Source organism: Vanellus vanellus (genome assembly GCF_965231255.1).
Source record: "Vanellus vanellus genome assembly, chromosome: 15".
Classification (NCBI taxonomy): domain Eukaryota; kingdom Metazoa; phylum Chordata; class Aves; order Charadriiformes; family Charadriidae; genus Vanellus; species Vanellus vanellus.
The window spans coordinates 13,477,500-13,493,333 of record NC_138920.1 but is presented as its reverse complement, the minus strand read 5'-3'; the positions used below and the strand labels follow the sequence as shown (position 1 = coordinate 13,493,333).

General features: G+C 44.4%; 1 protein-coding gene across 2 annotated transcripts; it reads left to right on the top strand.

Annotated features, from left to right (window-relative positions):
- Positions 1-589: 589 nt before the first annotated feature.
- On the top strand, positions 590-15,000 carry ASXL1 (ASXL transcriptional regulator 1). 2 transcript variants are annotated; one of them, XR_014269730.1, is made up of 14 exons: positions 590-786; positions 1,259-1,341; positions 4,207-4,315; positions 5,447-5,567; positions 5,642-5,739; positions 6,062-6,155; positions 6,430-6,582; positions 7,012-7,175; positions 7,279-7,375; positions 7,836-7,941; positions 8,413-9,028; positions 9,764-13,683; positions 13,940-14,119; positions 14,899-15,000. XR_014269730.1 is itself a non-coding variant. In XM_082491037.1 (12 exons), exons 2-12 carry the CDS (start codon positions 1,286-1,288, stop codon positions 12,689-12,691), a joined length of 4,542 nt encoding a protein of 1,513 aa, XP_082347163.1. In that variant the 5' UTR covers positions 590-786; positions 1,259-1,285; the 3' UTR covers positions 12,692-13,860. The 2 variants fall into 2 exon arrangements, 1 of the variants encoding a protein (XP_082347163.1); XM_082491037.1 differs by lacking the exons at positions 13,940-14,119; positions 14,899-15,000 and having other exon boundaries at positions 9,764-13,860.
- Positions 15,001-15,834: the final 834 nt, after the last annotated feature.

Below are 15,834 nucleotides of genomic sequence, written 5' to 3'. Positions count from 1 at the left end.
GCATCATGTTGCTGACTCCTCTAAAGCATGGGGACAAATGAAATGAGGATTGTGCATCATTGGCCATTAGGTTAGGGGAATTTAGACCACAGTTACGATCAAAAAGTTCGCGAGTGAATACCCGCTGCTGCTTTTTTTGGACGTTTCAGGCCACGTCCTGTACCTACATGGCAGCCTCTTTGCTCGATCAAACCCTGAGGTCTGTTGAGTTCGGTGTCTTTTGCATTCAGAGAGCAGCACTGTCTGCTTCAATGGAAAGCGCAGGAGACGGCGCATGTTAGGCAGCTGTAGGGTAATCTGCTCCCAAAGAAACATCATGGTTTACATCTACTGCAGCTTATTTTTGTTCATTGTTTCCTGTTTATGTGGGTAATCTTCTTATCCACAGAAATGTCCGGTCCTCTTTTTGAATCCTTGAGTTCTTGCTTCTAGACATTTTGGAGCAGTGAGTTCCACAGGCTTTAAAAAAAAAAAAAAAAAAAAAAGTAATAGCCGCTTTGGTTCTTCTCATGTAAATGGCAATTTCTGTTCTTCGTATAATATATGAAAGGATGAGTTGTTATTTATGTATTGCCTTTTTAATATCTGGGTTTACTCATTTTTCTTTCAAAGGCAAGCAGTCCAAATCTTTTTAGTGTCTCTAGCCATAATTTTTTTCCACATCCTTTATTGTTATTGTTGTCCTTTTCTGAATTCTGTCCTTCTCTGACAAGAATTCTGACTCTTACCCGTGGTACCCTTCTTGAGATGGAGTGAAGATGAAATGAACGCAGTAATCCAAGGAAGGTACGCTATTGAATTCTATAGTTGTACAGTAATACTTTTATTGGCAGAAAAATACTGGATGCTTTGTGGAGAGGTAGGGAGGTATATGGCAGGGAGAACATTTTACATCATTAAAGGTCGCTAACCACTGTACAGTTTTGAAGGCCGTATGTGGCAGCAGCTCGGGCTAATGTATATTGAAGTCTGTGGTAAAGCTTCCACCAGTTTCATGCTAAGGGGTCAAGGCCAAATTCTGCTGCTTTTTCTCTCCTTCGTGTTTGTATTTCAGTTAATTAGGGATCAGATTAAGGTAAGCCTTTTGTGATGCTTACTGTGATTTAATCTTGAGGTAGCCTGAAACTTTTAGCATGTCTTTTGCAGGTGAATAAAGTTTTAAGAGACATATTATTGGGTCTGAACCGCAGCTTATGGAGTAGTTCTGTGAATGCAGAAGCAAATTCTGTAATGACACATGGTCTTTCTCTCTTTTCAGGTGCTGGAAAATTACTCTGATGCTCCTATGACCCCAAAACAGATTCTGCAGGTCATAGAGGCTGAAGGACTAAAGGAAATGAGGTTAGTATTGATGATTTTGTCTAAAACACAATGTGGAGCATGGGGGAGGCTGTGTATGAAGGCTTGTGTTGCTTTGTGCAATTCTGTCTCAATCTCCAGCCCTCTATTCTTCTTCCTTTTTTCGCTTTCCAGCATGGCAATTTCAGATGACAGTATAGACACTTATATACAGGTTATGTGCGTTGGGTTTTTTCTTTGACAATAACTGGAAGCTGTTCTTGGATTTTTTGATAACATACAGAGTCCCCTTCATCCACCTATTGTAAAATAAATGCCTATTACAGCTCAGACTCCGGCATTGTGTTGTACTTGCCACTTACTTGGATAGTTCTCTCATAAGTACCTCCCAGTAGTTTCTGCTATGGTGACTCTCATTTGAGAACAGTTTGTGTTTTGTCTCCTCTGATGCTTCATTTCTAGAGCAGACATTATGTTTTAGGAGACTGAAAAAGGTCTTTATTTTGTATTACTATACTGGCTTCTGCTCAGATTTTCGAGCACTGTGATAGCACAGCTCACACTGTTGTGGCTCTTGATGTTGTATGGAGGAGATGCCCATCTCAAGGTGGTGTTTGTATGGAAAAGAACCTGATATGGAGCCTCGGAAATGACAGGAGTGGGAGACTGTTTTCCTTGGTTAAGTTCCTGTGAATTTCCATCTGCTTCTGTGACAGTAGTAGAAGAGAAATACAGAGTATCTTGCAGGTCAAAGAAAGTAGGTAACCATGCTAGTCCAAATGCCTCATTTAGTGCTGCGTGGCAGCAAAAGGAAGTTTGAGTACCAGGGACAAAAAAAGGAGTCTCTTGTGGGTGCTGCCTGTTGACCTCTGGGGAATCCAGATGCCTGGGCTGTTTCTAGTCTTGCTTCCTCTCACCTTGATTCTGTGGACAGTTTTCCACCATGGTCTTTGCGTTTCCTGAACCTGTACTTCGCCTAGCTGCAGAAGGTAAACTAATTTCTGCTGGGACCTAACAACTCAAAATGTTAGCTTGTTTCTGCTCCTTATTTGTGCCTGAAATCAGGAAACAGCTGGGGTGGTTTGAATAGTGAAAATTGGTGATGCATACAGAGGTGTGGTGTGTAGGAGTTGCCATTGTTTGGAGAGGGATGATGCCGGCGTGTGTTGCTGCATCAATATTGGAGCTGTTAGAACGCCCACCTGCCACTGGCTATCCTTGCCGAGGAGATCATCCCTGGTTTAGATATGGGCGGTGGTTTCACAGCTCTGAGTAGAATTCAGATAGGCTTTTAATGAGGACCTTCATATAGCTTTGTTTTAATCGGTACTCTGCACCTTTCTTATCAGTCCTTTTATTTGAGTAGATAGTTAAAAGTCTACGTGCATAGGCTGTCCTCTGCTAAAGGTAATAGCAGGTCTCTTTTCACATACATATGAATTATCCTGGTGCTCTCCCAGTTTTGACAAGTGACCCGTCCCTGTATGTAACTAAAGACCAGACTTTGGAACGTGTGTCAAGCTAAATCCCACAGAGCTAAATCGTTCCTTAAAGGTCTGTGTTTTCCCCTCAGGATATCTGCTTTTCCTTCCCTGGTCATTAATTCTCTGCTATAAGAAAAGGCTGGGATTTTTTTTTCCGAGCGCAATTGTTCACAGAATAAAGGCAGTGATCCTGCCTGGCTAAATATGCAGCGGACTTTGCTGGTACTTGTATAGAAGCCCTTCCTGAAACTCCGTTTCCTGAAGGAAATAGCTTGGTGGCTCGAGATGTTTTTCCCTTTGAATCAATCCTGAGCTGGTATTCCTGGTTTCGGGGGTCACGCTGGTCTGCTGGGAGAGCCGTATTCCATATGGGCGGCAGTAATGGTCCCGTGTGGCTGATGCTCGAGCCAGGACGCTTGGGCCCAGCAGCATAGTGGAGTTCTAACTCCTAGGAGAGTTTTGTTTGCTTTTTTCCTCAATTCGGGGAGAACTGTTAATTTGGCTGTTCTAAGAAAGTGTGCTCTGCGGCTGGTTAGCGTGCTTGGAGCGTTCCGTTAAATACAGACGGGAAACCACTGTCTAACAGGACAGAAGGCTGGAAATTTTTTTTTGTAGTATCTAGAAGTGATACAGGGTAATTTTATCTCTTGCCAAGGCTTGTGAAGAAATGTCCAAAAAATAAGTGCATTCAGGGTGGAAACAGAAATTGGTTTGAGTTTTCAATTTGAGAAATTATTTTGTTTGAAATATTCTGTCTCAACCCAGTTTTCAGTTTCACTTTTAGTAATAATGAAATCGATACTGCTTTGATGTCTCTTCCAGGTAACTTTTTGCCTGTACGTGTGTGACGTATTGGAAAACATGAGATTACGTGGCACAGAAGTTCCATCAGTGCGAGCGTAGGATTGTTGCTTTAACCAGGGAGTTACATAGGGCTTGACAGATTAGTGCATCGGACCTTTTATATCTAACTCGGCTAGTGCAGTTTTGTCTGTGACATGTCAGGGGAGACATTCCAGAAACACGTATGTGTACAATTTATGCTGGTTTTGTTTACATCTTTCTACTGCTGAATAAATCTGTGTTTTTGTAAAAGTCAATCCAACTCTGAAAGTTTCTAGCAGAGAAAGGGAGGAAACAGGTAATTAAAATTAGAAATGTCTAAAAATGGCTGAGAGTGACTTTAAAATTGGCGTAACATTTCCTGATTTCTGCTGATTGCTGTGATGTGTTGAGGCTGATGTACAGGTCAAAAAGGAAAACAGTAATACTGCTCTGACTGAAGTGTCTGTCCCGTAAAGTTAATGAGCATCATCTCTGTTCCTCTCAGCTAAACGGTGTCCGTTCAAACAAGTCTTTCAGACTGTTTTCTTGATAAGGCCATTCCTAAAACTCACTGTTTTTCTTTCTTTCTCTGTTCCAGTGGCACTTCTCCCCTCGCCTGCCTCAACGCCATGCTCCATTCCAATTCAAGGGGAGGTGACGGACTCTTTTACAAACTGCCTGGACGCATCAGCCTTTTCACGCTCAAGGTAAGCGCCGAGTTCCCGCTCGCAACTGAGGGCCGAGGTGCGAGTTCTGCTCATTATGCATAGCTGAGTGTTAAACTGTCACTGAGCATCTTATGAGCTGAATGTGCTGCATGTGAGATCATCATGTGAAAGAGTGTCTGGAATTCATTATTTCATTAGAGCTTGTACCTTTCAGCTATATTCAGCCGTATATATGATAAATTCATTTTTTAAAAGAAACCATATTACTTCTTGAATTGCACAAGCAAGATAAATCCTCTTATTCCAGTACTTGGTGTCTAATTCAGGTGGCTGCTTATCAAAACAGTCCCATTCACTCCTTTTCTGCCAGCCACAAGGGAATGCAGACAACCAATAAATTAAATTGGTCCAAGAGCTTATAGCTACAAGTAAAATCTTGATAGGAAAACGTATATTTGTTCTTCTGGTTGGCTGTTTTGTGTTCCACTGCATTCTGTGTATATTTAGTGTAAACATTTTCCTCAGATCTTGAGGTCTCTCTGGAACACTTCTTATTTTTAGTTTATTGTCCCAGTAATCTTAAATGTTAAAAATGTTTCTGGTCTTACGCTTTTCTTTTGCGTTGTTTTGTACTGTTGGATTCCCTGATAAATATCAGCTTGATAGACAACAGGTATCTCGGCTCTTTCGTTTGCATCTTTTTTTCTGCTGTCAGAAAATTGTGTTGAATTGCCATATTTTGCTGAAAACAGATGGAATTTAAATGGCTTTGATTATATAAGCAGTAAATACATCTCCTAAGCTTACTATCTTAGTAGCTGGCTACTCTGATGCCGCCTGTTCTTTTGCAGTAAGAATTAAATATTTCTCTATTAGAAACTACTTGTTTGCAGAATAGTGCAACGAATTATTAACCTTATGTATTTTGGGTGTTTGAGTTACTCATCTAGGAGGTGTCTATGAAGCGTTCTAATAGTTCTAATAGACTTCTGTTCCACCATGAGCTGGAATATACTTAAAAATGTCTTTCTGCATCAAAGCTTAAAATAGGCAAGATGAAAAAAACAAAGCTTAAAAACTAAGTCCACTAAACCGTCTCTTCCCATTGGTTTAAGTCGTGGTGGTTGGGAGGGAGGACTGTAGCCACCCCGGTTCTGTTTGCCCGTTTAGAAGGATGCCTTGCAGTGGTCTCGGAACCTGTCTGTGCCAGAAGGGGAGGAGCTGGAGGATACAGCCGATGCAGAAAGCTGCGAGTCCAATGAAGCAAGCACTGTGAGTGGTGATAATGATGGTAAGTGTCTAATGACATTAATCTTAAACTGTAGGATCTACTTCGGTGTCTGACTGAGTGCCTGTCTCTTTCAGTGTCTCTTGATGAAACCTCCTCTAATGCCTCGTGTTCCACCGAATCTCAGAGCAGGGGACCCGCCACTACCAGGGACAGCTACAGAACTGCCTCCCAGGTAGGAAAAAGTGAGAGCCTGAACCCTCTCCAGGGGAGCTTTCATTACTGCGGGATAGTTGGGTTAGTGTGACAGGGACTAGTTGCGCACAGGTGCCTCAGAGTTACGGGGCTGTCCCCTTAGGTGGGGAGTTTGCTGTATGGAGGAGGGATCATAAACAGGGAGGTAATTCTCTGCTATTCATAAATGTAATGGCACCTGAAGATTCACCTAGGAGCTAGGTAGTTCTTTAACTGGGAAATGTGCTGCTTAGAATCTTATTTTACCCCTCCGTAATGTCTTTGTTCCTTTGGTTTGTTTTTCATTTTTTTCTGGACCGCAGGCAACCAAACAAAAGAAAAAGACTGGTGTAATGCTGCCGCGTGTTGTCTTAACACCACTGAAAGTAAACGGGGCACACATGGAGTCTGCCTCCGGTGAGCATTGCTTTTGTTGTGGCAGTTTTCTAATGACTGCATAGATAGCTTTTAATCAGTTATCCCTAGTTAGCTATAAGTTTGCCTGAGGATTTCTTTAACACTTGGTGAGAATGCGTGTGTATGTTTAACTCCATCAAAGGAGTCAGTAACTGGGCAATACCCTGTACTAGTGGATCTCTTATTAGTAGATAATTCTTGTATATTAAACCACTCTCCCAAGTTGGGCTTCTGCTGTTCTTTGCGTATTTTTATGAAATTGTTTTGCTTTTAGGCTTCACAGGAAGGCATGCTGATGGGGAGAGCAGCAGCACATCCAGCAGCAGCAGCAGCTCTTTGGCCCTGTGCAAAGCCACCTTGCGTAGTAGAACAGAAATAAACAGGGATCCTCCGCAGCTTCTGAGAGGTATCCGAAAGCCGACAGCTGGTAGGTGCTTCGAATTAAAGTTAGAAGAATAATTGGCTATAAACGCAAGCAATGCTGAAGTCCACGTATATCCGAGGAAACGCCAAGATTCTCTTCCTTCAGAGAGTACATGACAATCTTAAGGCTCGCAAAGCAAGACCTTCCTCCCCAAACGTTAACGGGACAGTTGTTTAAAAGTTTGCCTACTCTGAAGAGCAGCACTGAGAATTGCACCTGAATGTGACAGAAAAGTGACCTCGTATCAAAGTTCCAGATGCATGTATATTAATTAGTGTGTTTGAGAGCCTTTCTTTGTAGTTGAATACTACAGTCTTTTCTCGTGTGTCTTGCTCCTTTTGCTGTAGTAGCTTGACGTTAATTCCTTGCCCATAATTCTGAAATACTTTTCTACAACAATGTTTATTTTATTTGCCTGTCCTTAAACTACAGGGCAAATGAAACGAAACAGGGGTGAGGATATTGACTTTGAAACACCTGGTTCCATTCTGGTCAATACAAACCTGCGAGCTCTGATAAACTCCAGAACCTTTAACGCGCTCCCGTCACACTTCCAGCAGCAGCTTCTTTACCTCCTTCCAGAAGTTGACAGACAGGTATGAGGGTGCAGCACTTGGGTGTTTTCCATTCACTGCATCCCCTCTCGCTTGCAGAACAGCTGGAGTAAATGTTTTGTTTGTCCTGTGTTTGTCCCGTTAGGTTGGGGCTGATGGGCTGATGCGTCTCAGTGGCAGTGCTCTGAATAATGAGTTCTTCACCCATGCTGCACAGAGCTGGAGAGAACGACTAGCTGATGGTGAGTAGCTTTGCTTTCTTAAGTGGCTGGAGAATTAGGTACTAATTTTACAGGATTTTTTTGTTTTTCTTTTACAGTTAATGGATGGGAATTTAGTCCAGTTTTGCAATATACCTGGCTATGTTGCCCCCAGCTTTTCTTCATTTTTTTTTTTTCTTTAAAATCAAAGATGTGTTTCCTTTGGTGCCATGGGACCTTCTAAACGAAGTGGTGCAGGTGTAAAGTAGTGCCAGAACTTATCTTTCCTTAAACGGTGGCCTATGTCTCGTAAAACACTGGGGTGTTTTCAGACTTTTTTGAGGCTGTGTGACCATTGCCCTTGTGGAGTTGCAGGCAGCACATGGATCCATACTAAAGTGGAGAGTAGGGTGACAACAGAAAATCTGTTACAACACAAAAGGTTACGTTTGCAGAATCAGTTTTGTTTGGAACTGAATTTCAGTCTCTTGCTTCCATGTAGGTGAATTTACCCATGAGATGCAAGTTCGAATTCGGCAGGAGATGGAAAAAGAAAAGAGAGTGGAGCAATGGAAAGAGAAGTTCTTTGAGGACTACTATGGACAAAAGTGAGAAATTTTACCTCATCTGTCCTGTTTTATCTGTGTTTGTGCAGGTGGCAGTGTGTTTCTGTTTGTGGATACCTGAGAAGATGCAGCATGAACTCCTTGAAAAAATACAGGTTGTGGAGTGAATCATTCAGACTGTTGCTCCAGGGAAATCCTTCGTGGGAATTGGCTGGGTCACAGCAGAACTTTTTATAGCCTGTCTATTTTGTTTCCAAGACAAGTTAATATTACCTGTTTTCCATCACAGATCTTTACATTTTCTTATTTTTCTCATTCCCTGTGATAGTAATGTGGGATAGTAAATGTATAGGTTAACTCATTGCAGACTGACTTGATGAAGTTTTGATGAGTCTGTGCTTTGTAATCTGTATGTTACTATGTATAGTGGTGACAGTACAGCTGTAAGTAAAAGATTAAATGCTTAAATTAGGATGGGCTTTAGCTCTTAGCTAGTTTTTGTTTGCCTCATAGATTGGGCTTGACCCAAGAAGAATCCCAGGAGCAGAATTTGGTGGAAGAAGATGCTGAGAACAGGACAGGACTGTCTGTTAAAGGAGAAGCAAGACTGCCACGCGGTCCTTCTACACGGCAGAGAGATGGGCACTTCAAGAAACGCACCCGGGCTGACCTGCGGTGCAGAGCCAGGAGGAGCCTGTACAAATTGCGTGAATCTGAGCAAACGGAGGCTTCCAAAGAGACTGCTTCTGTGGGACCAGATGCCTCTCTTCATAAAGAGACAAAGCCTGAGGTAGACCTCAAGAAGGATGATCTGACAAGCCCTTCGGCTGCAGTACTGAAGCCAGAGAGTTCAGAATTTCACCTCTCTGCAGAGACTTCCAAGTTACACAGTAAATCGGAAGATTTGTCATTGTCAGCTGCAAACAGAATTCCCAGTTTGCCCCAGGAGAACTCTGCTCGGGAGACCAAGGACCAGAAGAGGAAGTGCTTTGAGGAGGCTGCCTCTGCATCTTTCCCCGAAAAGAAGCCCCGGCTTGAAGATCGTCAGTCCTTTCGTAACACAATTGAAAGTGTTCACCCAGAAAAGCCACAGCCTACTAAAGAGGAGCCAAAAGTCCCACCCATCCGGGTAGGAAAGAGAATTATAGCTGCTTGGTATCTCAGGGCTGTCATGCTCAGTAGCATGAAAACATTATTAAAATGTCAAGTGTTGGCATCTTAAGGGAAGAAGTGGAAGGGTTTCATTGGTAGAGCTGGCTAAGTACCTCTGATTACCAGTTTACTATCGTATTTAGACAGGCAAAGAATGGAAAATCATTCCAAGGTCTTTGCACAAGAGCACAGGGTAACCTTGACTTACTCTGTTAGTTCACATTTCTGTGGATACAGAAATCGCTTTTCCTGAAACTAGCTGAGTTGTTGCAAAAGAGACCTTCAAATCATATTCTTTATCCTGTGTAATTTCTCAGTTTCTTTCCTTTGGGGCAGAATCTTAGTATTCCTTCTGACTTTTCCCATTTTGGCTAGAGGTATCCATCTTGTTAGCTTCAAGGTAGTCATCCTGATGTAAAGGAGACCATTTTGTTTTCTGAAGATCTGAATGCAAATCACTCATTTCCTATTTGTCTGCTGGCTTTGGTAAAACAATGTTAATATTAAGTAAGCTTTACGTATCACATGACAGTGCATAAACAGAGGTTATGGGGCGCACGCTACTTGGCCAAAATTAGTTTTTAAGTGGGAATTTTAATTTTTTTGTTGAATTCTTGTGATAAGAATTGTGATGAACAGATGCTAGTAAAAGGCACTTCATTGCCCGAAAATGGTCAGCTGTTAGATCTAATTGCTTTTCCCTTTCTTTCAGATTCAACTTTCACGTATTAAACCACCCTGGGTGGTTAAAGGTCAGCCCACTTACCAGATATGCCCCCGGATCATCCCCAACACGGAGTCCTCCAGCCGGGGCAGGACTGGGGCCAGAACACTCGCAGACATTAAAGCCCGTGCTTTGCAAGCCCGAGCCCAGCGAGAAGCTGCTACAGCTGCCATTGGAGGTGGGGGTGGCCCAGGTGGAGGGAGAAGCACCGATGAAGGAGGTGGTGGAGGGGAATCCAGCAGCCATACAGAGCACAGGAAATCAAAGAGAACTCATGGAAAGCGTTCGTCAGATCTACAACGAACACAATTACTGTCGTCTCTCCATCTGAACGGAGAAAAGACTGACACTGAGGTGGCTGCTGAGGAGGCTAACATGAATTCCTTCGTTTCTTCAAGACAAGACCTCCTTTCTTCAAAGAGCGAGGGAAGTGGTGTTCTAGAACGTGCTGCCGGCACTAGCTCAGCAGAAGCTCATCCTGGTGATGGTTCACCTAGAAGGCGGTTCTGTGATGCTTTGACTGGGTCATCCTTACACAGTGCAACTTCTGAGAGGCAGGAGGAAAGCCCTGAGCAGCTCCTCTGTGACCCAAGGACCGAAACCCCATCTTGTGTTGCATCACAGGAGAGGCAAATTACAAAGCTGAAATGTGTGATTCCTCCAGTGAACGGTCTGTCGTGTTCTCAGGTGCAGGGAGCTGTGATCAGTCCTACAGGAGATACGGTTGTGTCAGAACTCAAAGATGTTAGTGCTCCTGCTGTAGAGGTGGATTATCATTCTGACATAAAGGAAAATTCCTCCAGTCATCCTCCTCTTCTGCCAGAATTGTCATCAGGTGGTAAAGAATGCCATGAGCCAGAAATGGTATCTAGATTTAGATTTAATGGCTCTGAAACATTTGTAGAAAAATCTGTCTCTGAGAGTGATAACTCCAAATCAGCGACTACTGGTGTGGAGAAAGCAGTACCCCTACTGTATAAGTTTTCACACCTGCAGGCAGAGAAAGAGAGCGATGGCAAAGTAAGTAATGAAGAACAGAATGCAGAGTCTCTGGGGAAACACTCTTTACACGATGACTTTATTTCCCAGAATAGCATAGATAGCTCTGAAAAACTTCTGCAGCTGAGGGAGAGGTGCCCCAGAACAGAACCAGAAAATGCACATCAGCCACTGCGAGAGACTCAAGAGTTCAAGACAAATGGAGATGATGAAATACAAAGTACATACAGTGAAACAACAGATACTGCTTCAGATTTTGAGGGAGACGTAGCTGATGAGAATATAGAGATGGATATATGTTTCAGAAGTGTCAGCTATAGGGATATGGCTGGCAAAGACTCCTCATGTCACAGCAGCAATGAGAGATGTGGTAGGATTAGATCAAAGTCATCTGCGGAAACAGATAGTCTGGCCTACGTTGTGGACTTCCCTGCAGTCGCAGTGAGGAGCACTGCACCTCTGTCTCAGAGATGGGGACCACATACACCATTGCCCCAGGAACCCGAGTGCCTGACAGGTTCTGCTCAGCCCGTATCCTCTGTTGAAACCAACAACCCTTTGGTGATGCAGCTGCTTAAGGGGAACCTTCCGCTGGAAGAAGTTCTCCCAGTATCTCATGCCAACATCAAGCTGGAAATCACACAGCCACCACTGGAAAAGCAGTCAGAAAGCCTCTCCATGCAAATGGAGAGAGGTAGCAGTTGCTATTTTGGCAAAGAATCTTCTCCAGATGTAGGAATAAAGATGAGTGCCCTAAGCAGGAGTGATGACTTCCACTCAGTGAGACCTTCCATAGATCCCCAGGAGAAGCGCAGATCAGGGGCAGCATTGCCTAGAGCAGAGGATGCGGAGGATCGGTCTATTCCAGAAAAACATTCCAAAGTTGGTTCGACTTTAAGCTGCCAAGACCAACTGGCAAATGTGGCAAGTGCCTCTCAGAAGCCTGAAGATATGGGCCCTCGGGAAAGAACATTTTCTTCCTGTAGCTTTGAGGAGCAGAAAGAGTTGCCCAAGGTCCATCGGGTGCCACAGCACAACCCATTAACAAGTGTCATCACAAATAAAAGTCCGGAGAAGTTGAATGCCTCTGCGGAGCCTCGGTTTTTATCTCCAACAGTAACTTCTCTTGGTCCAAAGCAGACAGAGGGTACAGCGGTCAATAAAAATTACGTTGGAGCTCAAGGCAAAAAACTCTTTGGTTCTGGTTTTCCTTGCAACCCCAGTGTTAGACTACATCACTCCAGGGCTTTGGATCTAGTTTCAGCCACGGGAACCTTGTCTCCCAGCAAACAGATTCCTCTGAACAAGAGCTGTGCGTCAGGAGAAGGAATGGCAGCTGCAAGGGAAGAATGGACTTCAAAGCAGCACACCAACACCCTGGGAGGAATAAAAAATGAGAATGTGTTGGCATGTGGCAGCCCAGCCAAGAGTAATGCGGAGAACCAGAAGGATGCAGCACAAAACCCCGTGGAGCTGACTGAGCATTTGCAAAGTGTTCCGCTGGTTATGGACTTGCCATTTTTTAAGTTTTCGAGGGAACCAGGAAAAGGACACAATCACCCTTTGGAGCCTTCTTCCATACCCTCTCAGCTCAATATCAAGCAAGCGTTTTATGGGAAGCTTTCTAAGCTGCAGCTTAATTCCACCAGCTTTAATTATTCATCCAACACTCCAGCTTTTCCCAGAAGTCTTGCTGGAAGCATGATGCAGCTAACCCACAAAGCGAACTTTGCTGCAAACCACAATACGTCCCTTTCTGTGCAGATGTTTGCTGATAGCAGCAGTGTTGACGAGATATCGTTCAAGTGCTCGTGCAGCCTTAAAGCCATGATCATGTGTAAAGGCTGCGGGGCATTTTGTCACGATGACTGTATAGGACCCTCTAAGCTTTGTGTATTGTGCCTTGTGGTGAGATAATAAATTATGGCCATGGGACAAATTGTATATTCAGTGTGTGTATTTTGATAACGACTGATCCTAAAACCTGTACACAAAATACTATTGTTTATAGTAGAAATGCTATTACACTTTGTTTTGGGGAGGAAAGTTGACTTGCCTTCCCACTCAAATCTACAGTGCAAAACCTTTTCTTGATCACGGTTACGTTCCAACCTCTGTGGGCTGCGCCCCACTGGAGCGATCCTTCTGCTTAGTGCTATTGTTGAAATACTGATTGTGCTCTGGTACCCGTGCTGAGGCTAACACCTGAGTGAGAGGCAGTTTGCTGTGGCAATCTGTGGACCCTCCGTCGAGGAGATCTTTATATCCAAAGGAACTGGAACAGGGTGTTTTCTATTTCAGGGCTGCCCTAGGTGAAGCCCTACAGTCTTCCACTCTCCCCTTCTGCCATCTCCATTCTTGGTTTGTGTGGGAAGTACCACTGTACAGTAAGCATGAGCAAAGAGCTGCTCTGCAGTGACGGTTCTGTACGGTCTTCGGATGCTACAGCAGAACATGCTGCCCAGTAAAGCACTCTGGAGGTGGCTGTAGAGCTGTATCCAGCTAACCATATATTGGATGGAGCCAACTTGAAGGATGCAAGAAGAAGAGAGGGGGGAAAAAAAAAAAGTGGCAGGTGCCAACCGAATGCCTTCTGCTGGTCTGCAGGAAGATGTGTGGCCCGGGGAACTGTGCGCCTGGCTAAACTCTTGGACCAGCTGATGTGACTGCCTCTTTTGGCTGACTTGCCATAATGTAGTGTGAAACATCAGAGGTTGCTAGAAGCTCGTTGGTGTGGCAGCGATCTCTGCATTGCAGCCCTGCAATGAGGACCTTAACACGAGCATCTGACCACTTGCAGGCGTCTAGCTGTGCATCTGTGTGACGATCATCTAACATTTAAAGCAGTGTTTTTTCCTTTTTTTTTATATTTTCATTCTTGGATGTATAAAGTGAATTATTTGGCTCCTGTAAGTATCCTCTATGCATCTGTTTGATCATGTATTTATATGTTGTACACAGTACTGGCCAACTCTGTAAATTGATGTAATGTACATAAAACATAAAGGGGTGTGGTTTTTTTTTTCCCCTTGGATTTTCAGGCTCTACAGCAGTATTGCATTAAAGTGGTGTTAGTTATTAATCTGCATCTGTAGTCAGAGCCGCTGTATTCTGTCTTGCCGAACGTAAGACTCAACATGCAAAGGTGTCTCTCGGTTCCGACAGCCTCCCTCTGCCCGGGCCTCCGTGCCGCGTTGTGCCGGCAGACTGCGGTGTGCGGACTCAAGGTTGACTTGGTGGGGTTCGCTGAGTCCAGTGTACTTCCCTGGGCGCTCCTCGAAGCCGTTTGCCAGTTGCTGCTGTAACTGCTGTCCTAGAGCATGGCTGAAGCTGCGTTGCAAGAAGGTGAACATCCTCGTGCATCCATAGATTGAGAGAAAAACAGGACTCTCTTCCTCTTTGGAGCAATTGCTTATCATGAGTGAATTGCTTCAGTGGGGGGAGAAGTCAGCTGTTTTTATTTAAGCAGCACTAGCAAGAACTGTAGGGGGTTTATCTTTATTTTTTCTTCTTGTCCCTTTTCTAGCTCTATCCTACCTCCCTTGACCATGCACTTTTTTTTTATTATTATTATTAACCGTACAAGTCCCTATTTGAGATGCAAGCCTGAGGGATGCAAAAAGTTTAGTCTCTGCGATGGTTTATCCTTAGTGTATCTGACAGCCTTGTGTTGTGGGAAGGAGAGGGAGTCTGACAGGCGTGTGCACACGCGTGCACGCCTCCTGGCACGGACAGAACCGCAGTATTGGTGAAGGCAGAATGGAGGTGTGAAACCTGCTTACCAAAGATAGGGAGCGGAGCCGGGGGGGGTGTGTCTGGCTCTGCCTCCTTTGGGGCCACTGTAGTGTACAGATTGAACTAGTCTGGTTTGCAGAGCCCTCTGGGGGGGGCCCTGCTCATGTATGTCCCTTGTGGTATTGGAAAAATAAACACTCTGTAAAACCTACATTTATGGTTTCAATCCTCTTTTTCTGAACCCATCCTCTGTGCTCTCTAAGGCAACGTTGCTTTTCCTTTCCTCTTTTTTAACTGGCAGCATTCCAGAGCTCTGCTCAGATGATTAAAATGGGGGGCAGCGTAGCTGTTTCGGCTTCGTTAAATTGTTTTTTTTCATACACTTGCAGATAACTGAAGACAGCGCACCTACTGCAGACACTGTGTGGCTCTTGGGGAAACAGATACTCTGCGGGCTCTGAGAGCAGCAGCGTGGCTGTGGGATGCTGCGGGAGCTCCCCCGCAGTCATGGTGGGGAGATACCTGCCCTGCTGGGGTAACACCTACAGGCAGCAGCCCCCAGACTGGCCCAGGCAGGTCTTGCTGCTGCTCTTCCATGGCTCTTATGTTACTGTCTTACTCAGTTGTTGAATAATTGGATCTGGAAATGTTTTCTAAAGAGTGTAACCAATTATACTGTTTTTTGAAACTATCTGTAAACTTAGTTTATTGATCTATCCTTTCTCTCATTTCTAGGTAGTAAGAATTTTTTAAAAGAATAACAAGAATTATGATGTTTGTTTCACAGTTCTGGTCTTATTGTGTGGATCTTCTGCAAGGCAGACGGTGATCTCCTAAGTTGGGCAGCGGGGCTCTGGGAGCATTGAGATCTGTACGGTGATATAATATTTAACTTCCTTACATTCTGCAGCGCTCCAGTGTGGCACTTCAGCGGCAATGGTGCCTCATTCCCCCAGTTCCTCCACATCACTGATGCTGGGGGGTTGGTGGGCACGAGTGCAGCAGCAATGAAGCCCAACATCTTTGGTCTGCTTGCTTTAAAAATCACGAAAAGGAAAAGGGTGGGCAAAGCTGAACATTGTTGCGTTTGAGTGCAAAGGGAAGCTCTGTCCCAAGCATGGGAGAAGGTTTATGGTTTAAACTCTACATCGCTCCCATTGGGAGTCAAGATATCTCTGTACATGAACATTGGTACCTGCCACAGCCCTTTGGTGGCAGGAACAGACCCATCAGAAGCCTGCCCACCTCGGAGGGCTCCTGTGCACCGGCGGCGGACTGTGGCACGAGCGAGGGGCTGTACTCACATAGGAGCCGTGGCCAGGGCA

Bases quoted from the DNA above. Each gene is read 5' to 3' on its own strand.
- ASXL1 (XM_082491037.1), top strand. From the start codon at position 1,286: ATGACCCCAAAACAGATTCTGCAGGTCATAGAGGCTGAAGGACTAAAG. The intron at 7,176-7,278 runs GTATGAGGGTGC...TTGTCCCGTTAG, and splicing joins TTCCAGAAGTTGACAGACAG to GTTGGGGCTGATGGGCTGAT. The intron at 7,376-7,835 runs GTGAGTAGCTTT...GCTTCCATGTAG, and splicing joins GAGAGAACGACTAGCTGATG to GTGAATTTACCCATGAGATG.